The sequence below is a fragment of the Bidens hawaiensis genome, unplaced genomic scaffold (genome assembly GCF_021521415.1).
Source record: "Bidens hawaiensis isolate Kalapana, Puna unplaced genomic scaffold, B.hawaiensis_p1.1 tig00080735_1, whole genome shotgun sequence".
NCBI classification, from domain to species: Eukaryota; Viridiplantae; Streptophyta; class Magnoliopsida; order Asterales; family Asteraceae; genus Bidens; species Bidens hawaiensis.
The window spans coordinates 10,394-35,273 of record NW_027503723.1 but is presented as its reverse complement, the minus strand read 5'-3'; the positions used below and the strand labels follow the sequence as shown (position 1 = coordinate 35,273).

The 24,880-nt window shown below is 39.9% G+C and overlaps 1 protein-coding gene and 2 pseudogenes across 2 annotated transcripts; all 3 read left to right on the top strand.

The window, feature by feature from the left end:
* Positions 1–394: 394 nt before the first annotated feature.
* LOC143607269 (formin-like protein 20 pseudogene) lies at positions 395–1,105 on the top strand (annotated as a pseudogene).
* A 9,250-nt stretch (positions 1,106–10,355) lies between these two features.
* On the top strand, positions 10,356–11,282 carry LOC143607268 (putative flavin-containing monooxygenase 1; annotated as a pseudogene). Its single transcript, XR_013148927.1, has 2 exons — positions 10,356–10,675; positions 10,860–11,282. The product of XR_013148927.1 is annotated as a putative flavin-containing monooxygenase 1 (transcript).
* A 9,850-nt stretch (positions 11,283–21,132) lies between these two features.
* Positions 21,133–21,570, top strand: LOC143607267 (putative flavin-containing monooxygenase 1; the record flags this gene model as incomplete). Its single annotated transcript, XM_077082780.1, has 1 exon — positions 21,133–21,570. A coding segment is annotated over exon 1 (438 nt), but the record flags the coding sequence as incomplete, so codon positions are not given.
* Positions 21,571–24,880: the final 3,310 nt, after the last annotated feature.

Below are 24,880 nucleotides of genomic sequence, written 5' to 3'. Positions count from 1 at the left end.
TTAATTTGGCTAACCGAGAATGGCAGTGTCAACGGCTCAATCCAGCTACCAAGTTTGTGTTGGTTGTTTTTTTATTAACGTTCATATTCATAAGTTAATTTCGTATATAAATTAATCACATAATACTCATATCTTTTTTGCTTAATTAAATATATATATGATAACAAAAGTGATCATTAAAAATGTTGAAAACCTTTAATGAACAAACATCAAAGGACACAAACAAACACATTATTGAATGTTAATGAACACAACTGAACGAACATAAATGAGCTTCCCATTGAACATTCAATTCGTTTGCATCCCTAATTACAGTCTTGATTAAAGATGTCAATGGTCTAACATGTGTTACATAAACATTACAGTGTTTAATAGCTGCTTCTCAACTGATACAATGGAAGCAGATGCATACAAAACCTATATTGGTGGCATTGTACCTCAGCTTCAAGACTACTGTCCTGATTCTTCTTTCATGGTTTTCAATATCAAAGAAGACGGTTATAAGAAGACCTTAATTTCTGATGCATTATCCACATTCGATATAAAACTCACAGAATACCCTTGGCAATATCAAGGGTCTCCGTTATTACCACTAGATATTGTCAACAACTTTTTAGACGCTTGTGAAAACTGGCTATCGATTGCGGATCAAAAAAACGTGCTTTTGATGCATTGCGAAAGAGGAGGGTGGCCCATTCTTGCATTTATGCTTGCTGGCCTTTTTTTAGCTAGAAAACAGTATACCGGTGAGCAAAAGACACTTGAAATGGTTTATAAACAAGCTACTGCTCGTGATCTGTATCATATTTTTTCGCCCTTACATCCTCAAGCATCACATATAAGGTATCTTCAATATGTTACAAAAAGAAATTTAGGGATTGACTGGCCACCTCAAGAAACATCTATAGCTTTGGACTGTCTTATTCTTCGGTTCCTTCCAAGAATTCATGGAAAGGGTTGTCGGCCTGTTATCCATATATACGGTCATGACCCGTTTTCAACAGAATCTAATAAAAGTTGTAAGCTTTTGTTTTCAACCTTAACCGCAAAGCCCAAGAAACATCCTCGCTGTTATCGAATGGTAAACTTATTTGGACCCATTTGACACGTTTTCTTTTAAGCATGTTTTTCTCATTAGATATGATGCACAACTTGGTATATAATATAATCTAGTAGTTTATGATCGCAGGACGAATGTCGGCTAGAGATCGGGTCAGAGAAACGGGTACCTGGGTCGGGTCGGATCTGGGCAGATGTCACAGTCTCCCCTACTTAAGAAATTTCGTCCCGAAATTTATCTCGAAGTAGGTTGCGCAGAGAACAGGTGCGGGTACTTGATCTTCATCTGATCTTCCCTTTCCCATGTAAACTCGGCTCCGCGCTTGGACTCCCAGCGAACTTTCACGATAGGGATACGACTGCGCTTGGTTTGCTTTACCTCGCGATCCATGATCTCAACAGGCTTCTCAACGAAATGCATAGTTTCATCAACTTGAACTTCATCAAGTGGAATGTGAAGGTTCTCGTCAGCTAAACACTTCTTGAGATTGGATACATGGAACGTTGGATGCACATTACTGAGCGCGGGCGGCAGGTCTAGTCTGTAGGCAACTTTTCCTACACGCGCGAGAATCTTGAATGGTCCAACATATCGAGGAGCAAGCTTACCTTTCTTCCCAAAGCGGACAACACCCTTCCAGGGCGACACTTTGAGGAGAACAAGATCACCAACTTGAAATTCGAGAGGCTTCCGCCTACGATCTGCGTAACTCTTCTGTCGGCTTCTGGCAGTCAGCAGATGATCACGGATCTTGGCGATTTTATCGGTTGTCTCTTGAACAAGTTCGGGTCCTGTGATTTGAGTTTCACCCACTTCGCTCCAACAGATCGGGGAGCGGCACTTACGACCGTAAAGTGCTTCAAATGGAGCCATACCAATACTGGAATGATAGCTGTTATTATAAGAGAACTCAATCAAAGGCAGGTGCGAATCCCAATTACCTCCAAAATCAAGAACACAAGATCGGAGCATATCCTCAAGAGTTTGAATAGTTCGCTCAGACTGTCCGTTAGTCTGAGGATGATATGCCGTACTCATGTCCAAGCGAGTTCCTAGCGCAGATTGGAGAGATTTCCAAAAGCGAGATATAAAACGGCCATCGCGATCGGATATGATGCTCAAAGGAGTACCATGGCGGCAGACAATTTCCTTGACATAAAGCTGCGCGAGTTGCTCAACACGGTAGTTTTCACGAATGGGCAGAAAGTGAGCAGACTTAGTCAAACGATCCACCATTACCCAAATGCTATCATGTTTGCTAGCTGTCAAAGGTAACTTGGTAATAAAGTCCATCGCTATACTTTCCCATTTCCACGTAGGAATTTCTGGTTGTTCGAGCAAACCAGATGGGCGTTGGTGTTCAGCTTTTACTTTAGAACAAGTCAGGCATTTAGCTACGAACATAGCAATATCCTTTTTCATACCGGGCCACCAATAAGTAATGCGCAAATCCTTGTACATCTTATCAGCGCCAGGATGAACGGAATACCGAGATTTATGCGCTTCACTCAGGATATCAGCGCGAAGATTCTCATCACAGGGAATCCAGATGCGATTAAGATAGCAGAGAATTCCACTCAGATTAGGGACAAAGTGCGCTTCCGCGCCACACGCTAACTCGGCGCGAAGGTTACCATTACTGATGGATGCGCGCTGCGCGTCACGAATACGCGATTCAAGGTTGCTTTGAATCGGCGCGAAGTGAAGCTGGGTGCGCGGCAAGATACAGTTAAGTTGGCAGGGTTTTCGGCTGAGCGCATCGGCTACCACATTAGCCTTACCAGGATGATACCGGATCTCACAATCGTAATCGCTGATGAGTTCGTTCCATCGGCGTTGCCTCATGTTAAGTTCCTTCTGATCAAAGATATGCTGAAGGCTTTTATGGTCAGTGTAGAGGATACACTTAGTACCATAAAGGTAGTGTCTCCAGATCTTCAAGGCAAAAACAACTGCACCAAGTTCGAGGTCGTGAGTTGTATAATTCTTTTCGTGAACCTTAAGTTGCCTTGATGCGTAAGCGATAACCTTGCCTCGTTGCATAAGAACACAACCGAGACCTTGGTTGGAGGCATCGCAGTACACGACAAAATCATCATTACCCTCAGGTAGCGCAAGAACAGGAGCTTCACACAACAAACGCTTGAGCGTTAGAAAGGCTTCTTCTTGCTTCGAGCCCCAAATATACGGTTTACCTTTGTGCGTTAGAGCTGTTAAAGGCAAAGCGATTTTCGAGAAGTTCGAAATGAAGCGCCGGTAATAAGCAGCTAAGCCCAGAAAGGAACGGATCTCAGAAGGAGTGGTCGGCGTAATCCAGTTCTTGAATGCCTCAATTTTGGATGGGTCGACATGGATACCCATCTTGTTGACAACATGGCCAAGAAACTGTACTTCATCGGACCAGAATTCACACTTGGAAAGCTTAGCATAGAGCTGCTCGGTTCGAAGCTTTTGCAACACCAACCGAAGATGTTGCTCATGCTCGGCCTTGGTCTTAGAATAAATCAGAACGTCATCGATAAACACAATCACGAATTTATCCAAGAAAGGCCTACACACCCGATTCATTAGATCCATGAAAACGGCGGGTGCGTTGGTCAAACCGAAGGACATGACCAAGAATTCAAAATGGCCATAACGAGTTCGAAAAGCAGTCTTCGGAACATCTTCATCGCGGATGCGCAACTGGTGATAGCCAGAGCGGAGATCGATCTTCGAGAAACAAGAGGCACCTTGGAGTTGATCAAAGAGGTCGTCAATACGCGGTAAGGGATACCGGTTCTTAATGGTGAGTTTGTTCAACTCGCGGTAATCAATACACATGCGAAATGATCCATCTTTCTTTTTAACGAACAACACCGGAGCACCCCAGGGCGAAGAGCTAGGGCGAATGAATCCTTTAGCAGTCAACTCTTGAAGTTGGCTTGCCAATTCTTGCGTCTCAGCGGGCGCAAGACGGTAAGGAGATTTAGCTACGGGGAAAGCACCAGGGACAAGATCAATACGGAACTCGACTTCACGAGCGGGAGGGATACCAGGAAGATCATCAGGAAAAACTTCAGGGAAATCACGCACAACAGGGATATCGCGAAGCTTCTTCTTTCCTTCATCGGGTTTAACCACATGGGCTAAGAATGCAATACACCTTTTCCTCATGAGCCTTCGGGCTTCGGCGCAAGACATAAGTTTAAGACCGCGGGAGGGTTTTTCGCCGTAGATATGAAGATCACCATTTTCTCGAGGTATGCGAATCATCTTCTTGGCGCAAATAACTTCGGCGCGATTATGCGTAAGCCAGTCCATACCAATGATAACATCAAAGCTTCCAAGGGGCATGGGGATGAGGTCGATCAGAAAATCGTTTTCGTTAAGGTTAAGCGTGCAATCTTTAATCACTGAGTTAATTAAAACAGTTTCGCCATTAGCCAATTCAACTGAAAAATTCTCTTTTAAATCGCTGCGCGGTCGCGCAAGCTTCTGCTCAAACGCGCGAGAAATAAAACTTCGATCGGCGCCAGTATCAAAAAGTACAGAAGCATAAAATCCGTTAAGCAAAAATGTACCATTAACTACGTCATTATTCGCTTGCGCTTGGTGCGCGGTTATGTTAAAAGCTCGTCCGCGTGTCACTTGGTTCGAAATCTGGTTCACCGGATTCGCTTGTGTGATTTGCACTTGTAGTCTCGGGCACGCGTTCCGGAAATGACTGGGATCACCGCAGTTATAGCACGACCTGGGTCGTGGGTTTTGGTAGGTTGGTTGTGGGTTCTGCGGGTAGACTGGTGGTGTTGGCGCAATTGGGTTGGCGGGAGGGACTCTACAGTATTCGGCAGAGTGACCAACGCGGCCACATCGGTTACATTGTCGACACGGGGTTTGGGTTGGGTGGTGAAGTCTACAGGTTGGGCAAAAGGGTTGATTTCCTGTGTAAGGTTTCTTAAGTGGCGGGGCAGGGAGTGCGGGATTGGTTAAGGCATAGTTGTGGACTACAGGAGGTGTTGGGTAGGCTGACAGAGGGTTAGGCGCGTAAACTGGAGGTTGGTAGATGGGTTGCTGGACAATGGGCGGGTTGGTAAGCGCATAGGCCTTGCGCCTGCGCTTGAGGTTGTTACGGTTTGAGGGTTCTGGTTTGGTTTCTGTTGGTTCAGGAACAGTCTTGGTGAGTTTGGTCTTTTCTGTTCCCCGCAGGAACAGGGTTCCTGCTCTGACATGGTTGTCGCTGAGCACAGCGGCCAACTCGATGGCGCCAGAGAGGGTTACTGGGTTTCTGGCCCATACAGAATCTTGAATTTCCATGGGGAGACCCCCAAGGAATTTCTCTATGGCTCGGCGGGAAGGGGTAACAAGGTGAGGGACAAGCAAACTTAGTTCATGGAAACGCGTCGCGTACTCGCGCGCTTCACCGCTGTATTGCTTAAGATTCTAAAATTCTTCCTCCAGGCGCTTAACTTCGTTGGGAGGGCAGAATTCTCGCGTCAGAATTTCTTTGAATTCCTCCCATGTCATGCTGGAAGCAGCTTCTGCGCCACGCGCATGAGCTACTCCATTCCACCATGTAAGCGCTCTAGATTCCAGGACACTGGAAGCATATAGGGTTCGTCTGTCAGGAGGGCATTGGGTGTGGAGGAAAGTGTTTTCTATTTTCTCAAGCCACTGGAGCATCACGGTGGCTCCTTCAAGACCTGTGAACTTTGGAGGGTTACCCGCGTTAAAGGACTTAATGTTGTAACCAGAGGTGTTAGCATTGTTTTGGTTTAAGGCTTGGGCTATTGCGGCGGCCATTTCCTGGGAACGTTGCTGCGAACGTCTGCGCGCGGCTTCTTTCTTCTTGAGATGGCGAGCTGATAGTGGAGGCATTCTATAAAAGTTTTAATTTTAGTTAATATCTTGGTTTTAGCGCAAAGTATAACCTCGAAAAGCTTGGTTTCACGGAGTCAGTTACAGTCAAAAGTTAAAGTAAAATAAATGACCCTAAATGCAGACTTAATAAAGGTAACAAATTCGAATCAAGAATCGACAATTCATGTATCACCATGACTTTCCGAATTCCCAATTTAAAATATACGAGCAAACGAGTATTGGAGATTGACGATTCATGTATCACCATGACTTTTCAATCTTCAATATAAAATATACAAGAAAATGAGTATTGGAGGTTGACAATTCATGTATCACCATGACTTTTCAAGTCTCCAACCTCAGAACATAATCGTAAATGGAAATTGAAAATCAACTATTCATGTATCACCATGACTTTTCGGATTTTCAAATCCAACAAACGAATATGTAAGAAAAATCAATAAAAATCGAAATTCAATTAAAAATCGAAATATCGCGAAATAAAACATAAGATCACATACTGCGCAAGCGCGAGCATATTCATAAATAACGAGTAATTGACAATAAGCGCGCAAACATGAGATTTCTCTCATGCGCGAGAAGGGACTCTTAGGTATTCTAGGCCGTTACGTCTAACCACCTATCCTAAAGTCAACGAGCTCTGATACCAATCTGTAACACCCCGACCAAAGGCGGATTATACATCGGGGCGCCACATATTGTTTCATTACTCGTGACACTATTGGGTGTCAATATTTAATAAATACATTCATTCGCGCACGCGCAAAGTAAACAAGATAACATAAATCATCATAAATCAATATATTATAAATCATAATATTCGAACAGCAAAAACTTGTCTTGATACATTTTAATCTAGGCCCAAAATAAAGAAAACTTCCTACGTGTCCACAAGCTCCAAAACAGCTACTGCAAACTTGAACATGTGTTAAAATAAACGTCAAACACTTGCGTGTTGGTGAGAAATCAAGTTTAATACAATACATAGATAACAATAAATCTGCGCGCAACACGTGTATGTCTGGTGTTTAACAAGGGTGCAATCAGATTGTGATCAAGCCTAAATAGATCATAGCTCATAGTTCATAGTTCAATCCGTGCTCCCAATTGAGCACAAAAACGAGAAAACATCTGTGCAAGTGTAAACAAAGAAAACCGTAAACGATAGGTCTCCCGTGTTCATCTAATGGATCCATGAAAACTTCGGAATAGGCCGAACAAAGCGGTTAATGATACACACATACAAATAAACAGCCAAGTAAACGTCCTCAACACATGGGATACTGCGCGACTAAAGTTTATAAACAAGTTTAAGACTCTAAGTTTGTATGAACACATGAACATCCCAAAACATTAAAAATAAAAAGGGATTAGGTACGAGATTACTCACTTGATAAACGATGCGGTGTAAGATAAAGCAAGAACCAACTTTAAACAAGTACAAGTTAACCTATAAATAAGATTATTGTTTTAATGATTTGTTTTAAGTCTTGATTACAAGTTAGCATAATTAATAAGTAAATTATTATATATAATATATATTACCGGAAAAGCAGGGCAGAACAGGGAGGAATACGGAGGCAAGGGGAGAGACGGCAGAGGATCAACGGCAGAGAGCAAGGAAGAACAGGAGAGATTAAGCGCTTGTGTGTGTGGTGTTAGGAAAAATAATACTATTATTTATAGGGAAACCCTAGGAAACACAATCCCTAGAAAAGGGGAAAAGATCTCAAAAAGTAAAAGATTCCAAAAGCAAAAGATATCAAAAGATATGGCAGCAGGGAAAAAGAGAAAAAGCTGACAGGTTAACAGTAAAAAGGCATGGGCGGATCAGATAAAGGTACTGGTCAAGCATGGAAAAAGCAGATTTCCAAAGATACTGTCAGTCACTTTTTCTGTCAACCAATGGGGTTGGTGCGCATGCTGCGCCAAAAGTGGCTTTTTCAGACATAAAGCAGATTAGGTCAACAGCACAAAAGATAAGACATCACAAAAGCAAACGGCTGGGTTAAACAGAAGAAAACTCAAAGGGTTTAGCGCGAGAAGGCTAAGGCGCGCCGCGGGAAGAATCACATTTCTTAGCGCGCCGCGGGAAGAATCACATTTCTTAGCGCGCCGCGGGAGGAACTAAAATTCCTAGCGCGCCGCGGGAAGAACTATAATTCTTCGCGCGTCGTGGGATGAACTACGATTCTTAGCGCGCTGCGAGAAGAACTACAAATCCTTAGCGCGTCGCGGGAAGAACTACCGTTCTTAACGCGCTGCGAGAAGAATTACAATTCTTAGCGCGCTGCGAGAAGAGTTCGTCTCGCGTATCGCTGTAACAGGTGGTCTTCACGCAGGCTTCCTTGTAAGGAGTCTGGCGCGTGGAGCTGCGCAGACAACCTTAGGCGGGAAGGAACAAAGGACAAGCAAAGAGTTAGAAGAAAAAGAGGGAAACAAGGCGTAAGGGCGGGACGGCGACAAGAGGGAAAAGAAGGCGGAAAGAGAGAAGGAAGAGGGACGGGACGGCGGAAAGAAAGAGAGAGAAAGAGGCGGGAAGGAAAATATATTATTATTATTAAAAGTAAAATATAAGTATAAATAAATATTAAATTATAAAAGAAAGAGATCGGGTCAGAGAAACGGGTACCTGGGTCGGGTCGGATCGGGGCAGATGTCACAAGTGCCCTTGAAACGGGTCCTTCGAGCGATAAGAGAAATAGGCCTAACACATGCTCAAAGTAAGGGTGGCTAAAGAAAGGAAGCCCAAAAGAGAATAACCAAAAGACCTCTCAAAATAACTAAATGAAATCAAATGTTCCAGAAGGTTTAAGGGCATGTCCAATCAATCTAAACAAGTGGTGATATCAACCAAAAGAAAGGATTAGAATAACACATGAATGGATAGGGCCTAAGTCAAAGAGAACAATGGCCAAGGGGAAAGCTCGTAGGTCAAGAACCAGCATATAATAGTTCTATGGATATTATTTTTGTATCAAGATACCTCCTAACTATATGAAGGTCAATCGGAGAATAAGGAGGATAACACAAGAGGTCACGACGGAGGAAGAATAAAGACTTATTGTGAGTCAATTGTACTTGTCATAAATAACGAGCACCATGGACTGGGGGACTTGAAGAGCCTACCTTGGAATTGGGCTCTGGAGGTAGGCTAAAATCCATTAAACAAGATAGAAGGCCCAAGGCCGAAATGAGAAAAGGAATACACAACGGACCAGGTACCAAAAGATCAAAAAGAAGAAAGTGAAGAAAGATAAGAGCGACAATAGTCAATGAGTCTATTACCCTTATCATAAATAACAAGGGCAATAGATTGGGGGACTTGAAGAGCCTACCCATGAGCCAGGCCTCATAAGTAGGCTCTAACTCAACAAGACAATAAGAGCCCAATACTTAAGGCCCGACAAGGAGGACATTCTAGAAATGGACTTGGAGGGAAATGGATTTGGAGGGAAAGACACTTGTAATCTTGGAGGGAGAGCCTCCTGTAATCTTAGAGAGAAAGCCACTTGTAATACCTCCCCTTTATATAAAAGGAGGAAGAAATCATGTAAACACATTACACATCCACCAATACTTACAAATATCACATTTGATCACCATTCTCTCTATCTTGTTAGGAACTTTACCCCCTCGTGGGAATAGGTTTCAACAGGACGATTCAAAGATGTCCCAAACATACCCACATTTCCTGCCGGGAAAGGGCCGGACATTTTCCGAGGAAAGGCCATACACTCCATGGAATACGCAGCCATGTATCACGACAAAGCTGCTGCGTTTGTGAAAGGGAAGAATGTTGCAATCGTGGGGTTCGGTAAAACAGTGTTTGATATTGCAAGGGAGTGCGCATCCGTCAATGGTTAGTCGCAGATGTTTGCTGAATGTCATGCATAGGTAGCTTTTTCTAATTTTACAAAGTTTATTTTCAGGTCCGGAACATCCTTGTACAATAGTGTACCGACGTAATCATTGGAAAATACCGGACTGGGCTCCATGGGGCATCCCGTTAACTTATTTATACTTCAATCGCTTCTCCGAGCTTTTAATTCATAAACCCGGAGAAGGTTTTGTGCTTAATCTGCTAGCTACGTTACTTTCACCCTTAGTAAGCCTCTCGACAACTTCAAAAACTATCATTTGAAGTAGCTATTAATTTGCTTATTTTAGATTTTTTTTTTCTCTTTTAACAAATTTGTGTATTTAGATATATTAAAGTTTTTAGATATTACTTATTATTAAATAAAAACAAAATTAAATGTTAAATAAAAACTGCACCAAAAATAAATAAAAATAAAACAGAAAATTAATAAATGTTGGAGATGTCGTACTTTGTAAGAACCGCAACCATATTTGTGAAAATTATATTCTTTTAGTATACTCATTTCAAACAATTAAAAAACAAAATGATTTGTTTGATGATCTAACAGCGTAATTTGTGGAATGCTACATAAAAAGTAAGTTTCCTCTTGTCAAGTTCGACATGGTGCCCCAACATAGCTTCTCAAAAGACGTGCACTCATGTTTGCTTTTATACATGCATGATCCCAAAAACTTCTTTGATGCACTTCTTTGATCCCAAAGTTTTTGCTTTTATGAAAGGGGGATTTGTATAGAAGAGGACAACACACAGATTGAAGCAGAAATTGTCATTTTTGCTACAGGATTTAGAGGTGAAGAAAAGCTCAGAAATATATTTGAATCGTTGACATTTGGTCACTTCATTGCAGGCTCATCACGGGTCCCTCTTTACAGGTTAGTCGATCGCGGTATTTAATAAGTTGGATCAAGCAAGGGCGTTAAAGTGCTAAGCATACTTACCCCTCTATTTATATTTTTTGAACACACTCATTCAATTTGTTAAATCAGTATTTGGCGGGTGACATATGTCTAGCCAACTCCATATTAAAACTAGACTAATGATTAATAATGCCATCAGGGAATGCATTCATCCCCATATACCTCATGTAGCTGTAATTGGATTTTCTGAAAGTCTTTCCAATATTTATATCTCCGAAATGCGGGCTAAATGGGTGGCAGCGCTACTTGAAGGTGTGTTTAAGCTACCAAGTATTCACAAGATGAAGAAAGATATTGCAAGATGGGATGAATACATGAAACAGTCAACTGGAGAATACCATTATCGATCCTCGATTGGTGCTTTGGAAATTTGGTATAATGATCAACTATGCAAAGACATGGGCATGAATCGGATGAGAAAAAATGGACTCTTCGCTAACCTTTTCGAGCCTCATGGCCCCGTGGACTACGTCAAACCCTAAACAAATTCGTATTTTATAACTGTGTTGTGAAAATCAAGCTGATATAGGTTTTATTTAGCTTGCAGCATAATAACACAAGTAGTATATTTAATTATAGGACTACTATTAAAATATCAAATATGATGGTCTTATATGTTATTGTAATTTGAGACGTTCTTAACGTAATGATAATTTTATTTATTAGTTAAGTGTCCAGTGTGAAGTAAAAATGTGATAAAACAGGGTTGCAGATTTAAAAGAAAATTTGAGAGGGTAGCACATGCTAAAAGAATTTTATTCATAGGTAGCTGATACATAAAACAAAGAACAAGAAAAAAATTGCATTAAAAAAGTAATTCATCCAGAATGTTGAGGGGTAATACGGGCTAGCCTCAACCTATGCTAGATCCGCCCATGATTATATATATCTATAAAGCAAATCCAATGGGTCTCTTCAAATTTAAGAGGTACAACTTGCTATAATTATAAGAAAAAATTATTAAAATGTCTCTTTTCAAAAGTGAGTCTCAAAATGTCCTTACTTTTGAATATTCTCAAACGATCCAGTGCCAGACGTGTTATCCTGCGTCGGACGCGCTAACCGGCTTCGAACGCAGTAGCCAACTTCATATGCGTAACGTCCAACACTGGTTAACATGTCTGATATCGGTAAAAATATTTAGTAAAAAAAGTTATTCAATAAGTTAATTTTAAAGAAATAAATAAATATGTGCATATGTTTTAGGAAGAGTAAATATGTAAAATCTTTTATTACGAATAAGGTTAAAATAGTCATTTAAAAGTTAAATTTAATTAAATGGATAGGGCTGTCACTTTTACCCGAAATCCGAAAACTAACCCGAGAAAACCCGTACCCGAATTAACCCGACCCAAAAAACCCAAACCTGAGAAGAGACTAACCCGAAACCAAACCGAATTAATTCGGGTTGGTTCTCGGGTTTGATTTATAAGTTTTGGGTCAACTCGAAAAACCAGAATAAACTTTTAGTTTTGAAATTAAATATAGTTTTAGGCATAATAGGCTTAGTCTTAGCCACTAAAGTTATCCGAATCTGGGCCTAATCGACTGTTATCATTCCAACTATGGATCAATTGTTTATTGCTAATTTATGTTTTCCGTTTATTACTAATAGCAATCGTAATCGAGCAACCAAATCACGTCCAATTGAAGACGATTATGGTTTGAGTTCGTTTTACTCTTCTTTTGAATTGCTATCATGTTATGTTGTTTTATTGCTTGATTATATGTTGTGTTAATTTTAGCATTATAGTTTTTAAATCTTTTTTTTTGTTTTGTTTCTTAGGATACTCGAAACCCGATTAACCCAACCCAAAAAAACCCGAACCTGAAAAAGCAGTGAGAGATTTGGGTTGAGTTTCAGGTCAGGATTTAAAACTTTGAAACCCGAAAAACTCGAAATCCGAAAAGCAAACCCGAAGAACACCCCTAGAAATGGATATATATATATATATATATATATATATATATATATATATATATATATATATATATATATATATATATATATATATATATATATATATATATATATAGGGGATGGTTCATGAGAGAAGTGAATTTATAGCGAGAAGTGTGAGAAATGAATCTGAGTAGTTGATTTTGTTTAATCTATGATCATGAATTAAAATGGCAATGTTGTAAATAATAACTCTTTCATACTAATTGACTTTAATATTAAAAGGGCAGTTTCGTAATTTGGTTGTAAACTCAATTTAGGAAACTGAAAAATAAATTGTATTTTTGTTGTTTGTAGATAAATAATTTTGTGTTTACTTATTTTTTTACGATCTTGTGTTTTTATTATTCTGTATTCATAATTTTTTTGTTTGTATATGAATATTATCATACACAAACTTGATAAATTCCTACATTTAATTGGTACATATGTGTGCGGATAAAATCATAAACATCTATATGTAGGATTTAAGGCATGTGTTGTGACTATTAACGAAAATATCAAAGGAATCTCCGTCACAATCAAATGTATATATCGTAACTTGATTTATTAACCTACATAGAAGAAAATCTCCAATACACAAATAGTGTAGAAATTCACTCACACACTTAAAACTTGTGAGCAAGCACCACATATTATAGTTTACAAGCATACTAAAAAACAATTTTTCCTTCACAACCACCAGCACTACTAGAAAAAAAGGCTTTAATGACATGCGCACAATAACACGCCATAATTTATGACGCGCAAATGTGTGTGTCATAAAAAAAAGTCATATTTTGAAAAAGTTAAAAGATTTATGACACTTATTTCTGTATGTCATTAAATCAGTGTCACTAAAAAAAAACAACCGATGTGTGTCATGTATGAGTGTCATCATTTAGTCTAAATAAAAAATTAAAACCCTTCCATTAAAACCATGTGTGTCATGTGTGGTCCATTTAGTCAAAATAACCATCGTGTGTCTTCTCCCAATGGAACGCATATGTAGGGTTCGTCTCCATCGGCCATCAATCTTCTCCACCAGTCCCCATTTACACCACGTCGCCATCTAGCGTTCAGTCCACCACGACGCACCACACCGGAGCACTACACCGTCGACGTCTGTGTCCAAGCCGCCACAACACCCTACCTTATTTTTCATCGGAATTCAGTTAGTATGTGTGTTTATATTAGGTAGATTCACTTGATTTTGCTAATTAGGTTAAGTTACTTGATTTATGCTGCTGATATGAACTGATTTGTGTCGATCTACTCAATATAAACTGATTTGTGTTTAATTGCTCGATATGAACTGAATTGTGTGGATTTGCTTGATTTGAAGTGATTTGTGTGGATTTGCTCGATATGATGATGATTTGTGTGTATGGTTGTTTATGTATGTGTATTCTCTGGTTTAATAAACAATCACGGCCCTGAGCTCAAGCCTAAAAGTAAGCTCGTTTAATAAAGGAGCTCGAGCTCGGTGTGCGTATATAAAATAATAATGGTTTATACAAAGCGAATCCGAGACTTGGCCCGTGGTCTAAACGGTCTGCATCACGGCATGTACTTACACAAACTTGTTTTTAGAAAAATCAGAAAACTGAAACCACAAAAGATAAGAATGGAGTAATATAAAGAAACTTGATTCCATGTTAGTTATCTTATAAATTTATAACATGTTTTTACTAATTGTTGCAGTTTACAGCAGAATACATGTACAAGTGCAAAGAATTGGAGTAATGATCTAGCTTTCTAATTGGTATGGTATTAAATTTTATTAGATAGATTAATATTTGAGTAGCAACGGGCACTGCTCCATAATTTTCTAGGTCCTGGCCCAACAATTTTTTACTTTTATTTTATAAAATCAAGTTTCGGTTATCCTGTCAGTTATGTTGGGACCGACCAAACCTGACCCGAGACCGAGCACGTTTGAAGGATTCGTCGATGGTTAAAAAAGGAAAAAAAGTCCGGAAGGAAAGAAGTTAAGACAGTGACGGCAGATCCAAGCTGTCATCAGATCAGAAGTAGATGCATCAGATCATATCACATATAAAAAAGTCCTAAAGGAAAGAAGTTAGGGGGTGTTTGGTAGAGGGATTTGATTGGGGAGAAATGGAATTAGAAATATTTCTTTTGTTTGTTTTCCACTTTTCATTTCTATTTCTATTTCTATTTCTCTAAAACTAGAGAATTCCATTTCTCTTTAAAACAAAGAGAAATCCATTTCTCAGCAGCCTCCTCATAGCATGTCACCACCTCGTCTCCGGCCACCACCTCGTCTCCGACCACCACCCCGTCTCCGGCCACCACCCCGTCTCCGGCCGCCACCTCGTCTCCAAGTCTGCAACCGCCACCTCGTCTCCAAGTCTGCAACCACCACCCCGTCTCCGCCGTTCGCAGTGGTGAACACAGAGATGGTAACCGGTTGTAGGTTGCAGGTGGTACGGGTGAACGGAGATTAGGGTTTCAAGTGGTGGTTCGTGGTAGGTTAGGGTTTTCAGATGGTCGGGTGATTGTGGTCGCAGGTGGGTGACAGTGGTGGTGGAAATCGGCGGTGGTTGCAGGTGGCTTCTGATTATCATCATCATCATCGCCACCACAACCACCACCACAAAATCTCCAAAGAGGCAGTGATGACAGATCTGAGCCTCCTTTTTCTATATCTTATGTTTCAAAAATTTGAATCTTTTTAATTTCTTGTGTACTGTGGTTGAAGAAGGGGGTTTGGTGGCGGCAGCCGGTGGTGGTGGGCTGTGGTTGAAGAAAGGGCTGTGGTGGTGGTGCTGGTGGTGTGGGGCTGTGGTGGTGGGGCTGGTGGTGGTGGTGGGGCTGTGTTGGTGGGGCTGTGGTGGTGGGGCTGCAGTGGTGAGTGGTGTCAGGTTGGGTGGAGGTGGGGTTGGGTATGGTAGAGTTCTCTGTTTATTTTCTCGTGTACCAAACAAGAGAAATGATTCTCATTCTCTATACCAATTCTCTTTCTCTACAATTCCATTTCCATTTCTATTTTCTCTCCATTTCCATTCTCTGTACCAAACACCCCCTTAAGAGAATGCATTTTTTGTATTATTATTACACACAAACTTGATGATTAAGATTATATTAAATCATACTTTATATACCTGCAGGCCTATAATATGAGAATATCATAAAGAAGTAATTCACACAGGGTATGCACTTTCTTCATAATATCTTAAATTCCATCTGTTTTTTAATTAATATTACACATCTGATTGCTTTCAATTTGCAGCAGAAATCACTAACTATTAGTTATAGTAGTTTCTTTTGTTGGAGTTGGAGTTGTCGCGGGTCTTGATTTGGGATTATTCCACACTTGTAAAGCTCGGTCCACTTTCGTGGGCGCGTTTTGTGTCGTGTTTGGTGTTGCTATGTGCGCGTCTCCTTTTAACTATAATGGCGAGTGTCTATTATATCTTTTCCTTTATGTATATATTTCATAAAGACGTGTCGAACTCGGCTCGTTTTGTTTACGAGAGCTCGAGCTTGGCTCGTTTTGTTTACGAGAGCTCGAGCTTGGCTCGTTTTGTTTACGAGAGCTCGAGCTCGTCTTGTTTCGAGCTCATTTTTTAAAGCTCAAGCTCGGCTCGTTTTGTCTTACGAGAGCTTGAGCTCGAGCTCGTCTTGTTTCGAGCTCATTTTCTAAAGCTCAAGTTCGGCTCGTTTATTATTCGTTAATTAGTTTATATACAATTTTTTAATTATTTTTATATATATTGAGAAAAACCTTTAACAAACCTAAGCTCATCTCTAGTAGTACCTTAAACAAGCCAACGCTCAGTTCCAACACTCGGCTGTGAAATGTAAAATAAATATATAGAAGTCCAAAATAGGTCAAACTTGAAAAAAAAAACACAAAGCTCGGTAAGGATTGGCGAGCCTAAACTAGCTTCTCCATACAAGTTTTGATAACTAAACGAGCTTTATTTGAGGCTTAGGCTCCACTCGAGCTAGAAAAAGCTCGGCTCCACTTGAGTTTTTTATCGATCCAAGGTTGAGTAGCTTGCGAGCGACCCGGTTCGCTTGCACCCCTAATGTCACATATTGAGTTACATTTACTTATTCATGTGTTTTTATGTATACTAACAGTGGAAAGTGATCACTACAAAGAGTGTAGACTTCATGCCATTCCCGCTTTCATTGGCTGCATTCTTGAATGCATGCTGCTGTCCAACATATGCTCTACTCGAATTTGATTTGGATATTCTGGTAATATTAATCTGAACACACGCTAACTCGGACTCATGGGAATCATCGTTGATGCTGCACATTCGGTAACTATATAATTTTTTAATCAGTTTTAGTTTTAGAATAATATATATGTTTTTGTATAAGAAGCTAAATTAATATATCTATTTGATTGCAGGAAGGAACCAAAAGTGCTCTTAGTGTAATGAAGCCCAAAGTTGTGTTTACCCTAGGTGAGGACTTCTATTAAATGTTTAAGAATCCAAATAATCATGTTTAGAAAAATAATATTTGAATAGTAAAGTATGTATTTACAACATTTTACTGGAAATGTCTAAACTACCCTTCAACATCGAGCAGGAGGCCCAGGCAGTGGCTAGGGTACACAATGTGCAAATACTGTTGAGCACTTCGGGTATTCTCATCTCAGTGCTGGTAATCTTCTTCGGGATCTAAAAATGGGTATGTTGTATTCTGACCCTTTTAATCGTATTTGGGTTATTCGAATTTAAAACTTCTAAAAATGAATTTGAAGTCAAATTAAATTCACACAACTTGATTCGAATAAGCTTACGAATAAATTGAATTAGGATTAGCTATTTAACGGCTAGTATAAAAGTAAAAATAAACTGATCAACAAATTTTTCGATTTTAGCGGAGGTCAATTCTTTTAGCCCATAAAAGAACTTAACAAGTAATATTATTTTAAGGCCACTATAAGCCATAAGTATGTTATACAAAAAATAAGTATATATTAAAATGCGAATTCGGGTTATTTGAATCGAATCAGTTTGAGATATCTAGGGTCGAGTTCGACTCGCGTTTGGTTTAGAAACTCGAATCGAATAAGGATTTGTTTTGAATTTCGGGTTATTTGATCCGACCAATTTTGTTACAATTTTGTTAGCATTTTGTTTGTTTAATTTTCTACTCAGATTGGGGATTACAAAGATGAATACGAGAAGGCGGATGTTGATGGAATTTGAGAACAACGATCGACTTATATGAATACTTTATTTTCTGGTGATGTCTTTTGTATTGACAATTTAACGAATATTTTTGTTAACTTGGAAATCTTTGTAATATCGATTTATGATCTCTAATTATGAAATGAAATGGATAGTTTTGCTATATTTGTATTTTATATTGTTTGTCATGGGGATTTAATTATTGTCATTAATGTAAAAATTAGTAATTATGCAAAAAAAATAAATATATATATATATTTAAAAAAAATAATACAATGACACGCATAAATGTAAGTCGTATATTGGAGTCATAAATGTGAGGTCATGAAAGCGTTTCATAAATGCATGTCATAAACGCGTGTCATCTTTCATTTATGACTGGTCTATCATTGACACACATTTGTGTGTCATCTACACCTTTAAATGACACGCAATGCATGTCATTAAAGGTGTTTTTTCTTGTAGTGCAGTCATACACATATTTGTAAATCCTACTTAGTTATTTAAAAAAAACTAATTAATACCTACATTTGGATTTAACAATAAAAATATGTAGAGAAAATTTTAGTTATGCAGGTTACTAAAAGTTTGTGTAGGTATATCTTAGTATATAGTTCGCCAAATATGTAATTGCTGTGTATGCTCTTAAAAGTTTGCATATGTGTATGTTAATCTGGATCTCTAAGTACATATAAATTGTGTAGATTGTTAAAAAGTTATGTAGGTATATGTTGGTTGTGTAGTGATATGTTATTTGTTGTTGTGTATAAATAGTTTCATGTGTAGGTTGTCTTTTTGTTAAATGTAGGTGAATTTTTTTATGTCAGTTGTTAGCAATTATTACACTTTATCAATCTTATAATCGTGTACACTATGAATACATATATATTTAGTACTTGATAGTTTAATCAATATATATAAACATAAACCATTTTGAGTTATTTTTATTTAACTAATAACAAATTAAAACTAAACCTAAAACAAAAAGAATAAAAAAAACATAATCTGACATATATTATCCACGTACAAAACCAAATAATACTAATGATTTTGTACTTTGTTACCAAAGATATAAATTAATAACATAAATCTTTCAAAGAAATTAATAGTTACCATATATAACAATAACAACCTTTACCATTATACCATTTCATTTAATTAAATATAGAAACAAAAAGAAAAAAATTTGATTGGTTGAAATTAATTCTCACAATAATATGGGTTCTCTTATAAACTTAATCCTATATATATATATATATATATACATAATATGTTTTAAAAGAAAAAATATGTAATTAATTTGTTGATTTAGGAAAATATGCAATTAATGATTTTTAAGAAAAAAAAATATGTAATTGATTTTTTTAGGTTGGGAATATATATAAGGCTAAGGGTAATGGGGCTTGGTTGAGCCCCAAGTGAACCAACATCTTCATGACACGTGGCGCTGACTAGGCATGCCAACCAAGCCCTCAGACCAAGGCTCAAAGGGTGTAATGGTCCAGGTGAGCCGGGACTTGGTTGAGTTTTTTTTAATACTATATCCTAAATAAATATTAATAATACTAAATTAAAACATTTCACTAAAACATAAATAAAAAAGAAAATAAAAACATAAATTTAAAATGCAACAACCTCTAAAAAAATACATAAAAATAGCGTTTTTAATTTTTTTTCGTCAATTCCTTCCGAATACGATCTTTTTCTTCCTCAATTATCGCTTGGTCGGATGGCGGTAGGTGGCTAAAGTCCTTGGCTAGAAATTCCAAACTCCTCATCCGGTTTCTATTATGTTTAGCTTGACCAATTGACTCGAGACCAATTGACATTCTAGCAATCTCTTTTCCGAAGTCGATCGGCGGTTCTTTTCCCACGTTCCCTACCCGGGGGCAGCTAGAGCCTTGCTCTTTCAAATCGCCCTCGGACAAGTTTAGGTCGAAGTTAATTTGAGTCTCCGAGCCGCTAGAAGAGACGTAGGAGCCGGACTCGCTAGTTTTCGTACGTTTAGCCGATTCTTTTCCGACATCCGCATCCAGAGTAACTAACATAATCCATTTCGAGCACTTCTTGAGCACGTCCCACAAGTAGCGCTCGTCAAACATCTTCACCATCCCGTACTTCCTTAACACCTCCGCTTTCCACTCGTCGTAAGTGAATTGAAAAACTTGAAGATCATCGGACCCACTCTGTCGCATTCGGTTTGCATTTCGGTTATGTAGGTTGGTAAATAATCCTACAAACTTACGAATATCGGACCACTTACCCGATATCATATTATCGGTTCGGTCCCTACTCCCCACTTGCTCGTAAAAAAATTCCCGAACTTTGCTCCAAAATACTCGACGTTTATGAAAGTCGGCTATAAAAAAAATAACAAAACTTTAGTAAATTGCAAACAAAAACGAAAAATTTAAATTAAAAAAAAAATGCACCAAAAAATAATTACCCTCGTTTCGATCTTGAGATATCTCAATCCAAGCTTTAGCCAACGCCAATTTTTCATCCTTTTTCCAAGGAGTAGACTTTCGCTTCGTCATAGCCGGTGTCGATGAACCGCCCGCTTCTCCGGTTTTATTCGTTTTCTGACCTTTGTGAGAGCGTTTTGTGGGTTTATCCGGTCCCGGTTGTGTCTCCGGAACGGAAAACTCGGGTTGTGTATCCGAGTTGAAAAAAGTCGCATTTTGAGATGCCATTAGATCTTGAAAGGCCTCGTCAGACATGTAGTCCAACCTCTGCATCTGAAATTGAGCGTTGTAGTTGAAATTTCCCGAACCCAACATGATTTTTTAACAAACTTTGGAAAATCAAATGAGAGGTATTAGTAGAAATATTGAGAGAAAGAGAACGAGATGGGTGATTTTAAAATAAAATGAATTGTGATATTTATAATAAGTTTGATTTTTTTTTTATTTTAATAGCCCAACGGCTCTCCCCAACGGTCACCCCACGCGGACTGCCCCGCGCCCCCATCCGCACCAAGGTGGTAGCGGTGTTCGCGAGCCAGATGGCCACGCCGGGCCCCATCCGTGTCCTATTATCCTTAGCCTAATTAATGAGTTTAGGAAGGAGATATATATAAAAATAATAATAAAATAAATCCTCCAAAAACATACATAAAAATCTACTATATACCTAAGCAATTGTTTTTATACACGTGTACAGTGTCACAATATTATCTATGTATTGAAACGCATTATATAGTTGGATCCTATAGACAACTTAGTGAATTACAGATAAGGTGATACCTCATATAGTCATATATATCATCTCAGAGACTACACCGCCGGAGGATCATGGATAAGAAGCAAAAGCAAGTGGCCATCATCGGCGCCGGAGTCAGCGGCCTCCTCGCCTGTAAATACTGCCTCTCCAAAGGCTTCAACCCGACCGTCTTCGACTTAGAATCCGACATTGGTGGCGTATGGGTTAAAACCATCAAAACCACAAGGCTCCAGGCACCCAAAGCTTTGTATCAGTTTTCCGACTTCCCGTGGCCCGAATCCCTCGTGGAAGACTTCCCGACTCAACAAGAGGTGCTGGAATACCTACACTCGTATGCCACACACTTTGAGCTCTTGCCGCACATCAAGTTGCAATCTCGCGTTGAAAATATCAGTTACGATGGACCGTGGTCGGAGACATGGGCCCTCTGGAACGGGACAGGCGAAACATTTCCCTCCGAAGGCAAGTGGAATGTCACTGTCCACGACATTAGAACCAACACCACCAAGGTACGGAAAATTCTTCCGGTTGGGGCTGGGGCAAACTTTGCGATCTCTCCAGGCCACTCTTCGAATAGGCCCATAATTAAAAAAGTTATTTATATATATATGTATATATATAAAAACAATTAATATAAAACTATAATTAATTTTAAGAACACAATTTATATGTCAAGTCCATTAAATTTTGATTTAGCGAAGCTCATTAAACAATTAAACTTATTTGTTAATTAAACATATTTAAAAGTATTCTTAGCAAGTGCTCTATCGTCGTCTCTATAGTTATTATAATGATAACTCTATTTTTGATCTCTTTCTTTTAATTAAACAATGTTTTTCTATACCATTATCATTACTTTTTCGTTTTACTCTACTTACAGTAAGTTATAACAAATATTAAAAAGTTATATAGTATAAACGTGTTTCTTCAAATTTACTTATGAACAATTACATTTTCTTTTTTCTTCATTTACAATCACCCCATATAATATAGAGAATTCACTTACAAGGACTGACTTGCTATGAATGCTCTTGACTAACTAAACTCAACTCAGTAGGGCTCTTTTTTCTACTTGACTAGGGCTTTTATTAAAAACTTAAATTTTCAGAGACGGTTCTAAACAGTGAACACGTTAGCATGCGAGATTAATATCAGTTCTACACCTACACGTTTCTTGGGATGTATCACATACGTACACACTTCTAGAATTTCACAAGCTAGTAAGATACAATGGTCCAGGACTTTATATTATTGGACTATAGTTATAAATTTTATAGGTTGAATCGTATTTTTGTTATCTTATTGAAGAAACGTAGATCTACTCACTGGTAGCAGATCTACTTTCCTCGGGTGTGATTATACTATTTCACCGATGGTTCTTCTGGATCAGTGTTCTTCCACCTACAAAATGAACAGCGCCGTTACTTACCCTTCAGAAAGGGACAGAGGGGTCCTCTTTGGGGTAACCCTCCGGCGTGAGAATCAGTATATTTGTGGAGAAGATAATAATGTGTGTGTGAGAATCTCAAGAGTAGTGCTGAATAGCTTAATACCCCCTGATTGTGAGACTGTCTGTTTTTTATGTAACTGACTGTGAGTGAATGTGATTCAATATGATTGAATGTGTTATCACTGCTTGTAACTGTCAATGATTGAGTATGAATGTGTCATCAAAGTGGAGTTGATGCTGTATTTATAGTGCTAGGGTTACCACCGGTTGGGCTCAACCTCGTTGGCTTCCTCCAATCGCACTGCGCCACGTGTCCTCTGGGACACCTGGCGCTTTCTCGTTGGTTGTAATCACGTGGTAACACATGTGTCATGCTGAGTTGTCGACCTTTCATTTGGCAGCTATCAACATCAGCATATTCTTTCTTCTTAAAAAGATGCCTTCTGGAAGGTTGTCTGATGTGCACAATCAAGGTTGCCCTAATCCTGATTTGGATAAGGACGAGGTTGATTATGTGCACGTATGATATGCGCTCACCCTGAGGATGCGCGGGGTCTTCTCTTTATTCTCACGCGCAGATATTTCATGCGCAGATGTGATATGCACGAGCATGTGATATGCGCCGCGCGCTGATGCGCTGCGCGCATATGTGATGCGCGAGCATATGTGTGCCTGGGCAGATGCGATATACACGGGCATGTGATATGCGCCGCGCGCTGATGCGCCGCGCGCATATGTGATGCGCGAGCATATGTGTGCCTGGGCATATGATGCCTGAGCATGTTTTGTATGCGCCATGCGCATAGGTTTTGGCTTTGTGCCTTCATAATGTCTTTATCTTGTGGGTTGACCCGCCTTGCTCGGTGTTGAGGCGGGTACATACCTCTTCAAGCCCCCCAGTCTAATGTGTGTCTTATCTCGCGCGAGCGCGGTAAGGTGGATATTAGACTTACTGATTTTTGTCTTTTAATGGGGTTTTGTCGTTTTCCTGGTTGCTTCCATCGTTGCGCGAAGTTCTATCCATTTGGTTGAAAACGAAGGGTCCAAACACGTGGTTAGTTGGTGGTGACGTGCGCCGTAAACGTGTCAGACGTTTCGTGTGCTCGAGGTGCTACAGTTGCCTTTCATGTCCCCTCACACAGCTGTCCTGAACACGTGTCGCGCTCGCATTGGTTAGCACCTGCGAGTGGGGGCGCGTCTCTGTTTCGTGGCAGGTCGGTTACATTTTTATGTCTCCTCAACAGTGTTAGGGACACGTGTCGCGCCCTCGTTGGCTTGCACCCGCGAGTGGGGGCGCGTGAAATCCGATCAGCTGCCACATTTCTCTCTCCTGGGCCTATAAAAGGAGGCCCTTAGGAAATTTTTTATCTTCATCTTCATTGTTGATAATTTTCGAGTTTCTGCCTTTCATATTCTGAATTGAGTGTTTTCATCTTTTCGATTTCTCGATTATCTGCTGCTGCAGTTGTATGTCTGATAGTTCAGACTCGTCTAGCCCCTCAATCACCTCTGTTGCCTCTCGAAGACGCCGTGTGAAATCTGTGGTGATGTCGACATTGAAGCAAAAGGGGAAAGGGAAGAGGGTTGTTGAGACCACATCGGAGGAAGTAGGGAGGACCAAGGCCACCAAAAGGTGGAATGAAATCCTCTGCAAATTGAAGCAGGCCGATCTCGACAACCTCATCGCCTCTCAGGGCTTTCCCACCCTGTTTGGCTGCATGTTGCCTAGGTCCGGGCAAACGGCGGCGGACCCGCCTGCCGGCTATATATCCCTATATAGCCACTTTTTCACCCACTGCAACCTTCGTCTCCCGATGACAAGGTTTGTGGGTGCACTGCTGAAGTTCTATGGGATTCATATATCCCAAGTCCATCCGTTTGGACTCGTGCGCGTGACTCACTTTGAGTTCATGTGCAAATCCCAGCGCGAGGAACCCACTCCTCGGCGCTTTCAATATTGTTACAAGCCCAAGATCCAGGACAATTGGATCTCTTTCATTCCTCGCAGTCAGAAGGTGAAGTGCTCCACTGTTTCATTCAAGAGCCTTCATGACTGGTCTGAGAGGTTCTTTTACATTAGGGCTGGTGTGATACCCATCCGTATGACCATGCGCTCTATCTCTTCTGCGCCTGCGGATGAGGGTGTCCTCAAGAACCCAACTGGCGTCTGGGTTAAGAAACTGACCGCCGAACCATCCCCCGCGAAGAAAATTTGCGAAGAGGCGCTGGTGGGGGTCGGCATGAGTAAGCTTTGGGCCGACATCCAAGTCGACGGGTTGTGTAAGTTTATTTCATTGCTTTATTTATTTTTTCTGCGCGAACATAATTCTTTTGCTGATATCACTTGACTTGTTTTTGCGCAGTCACCA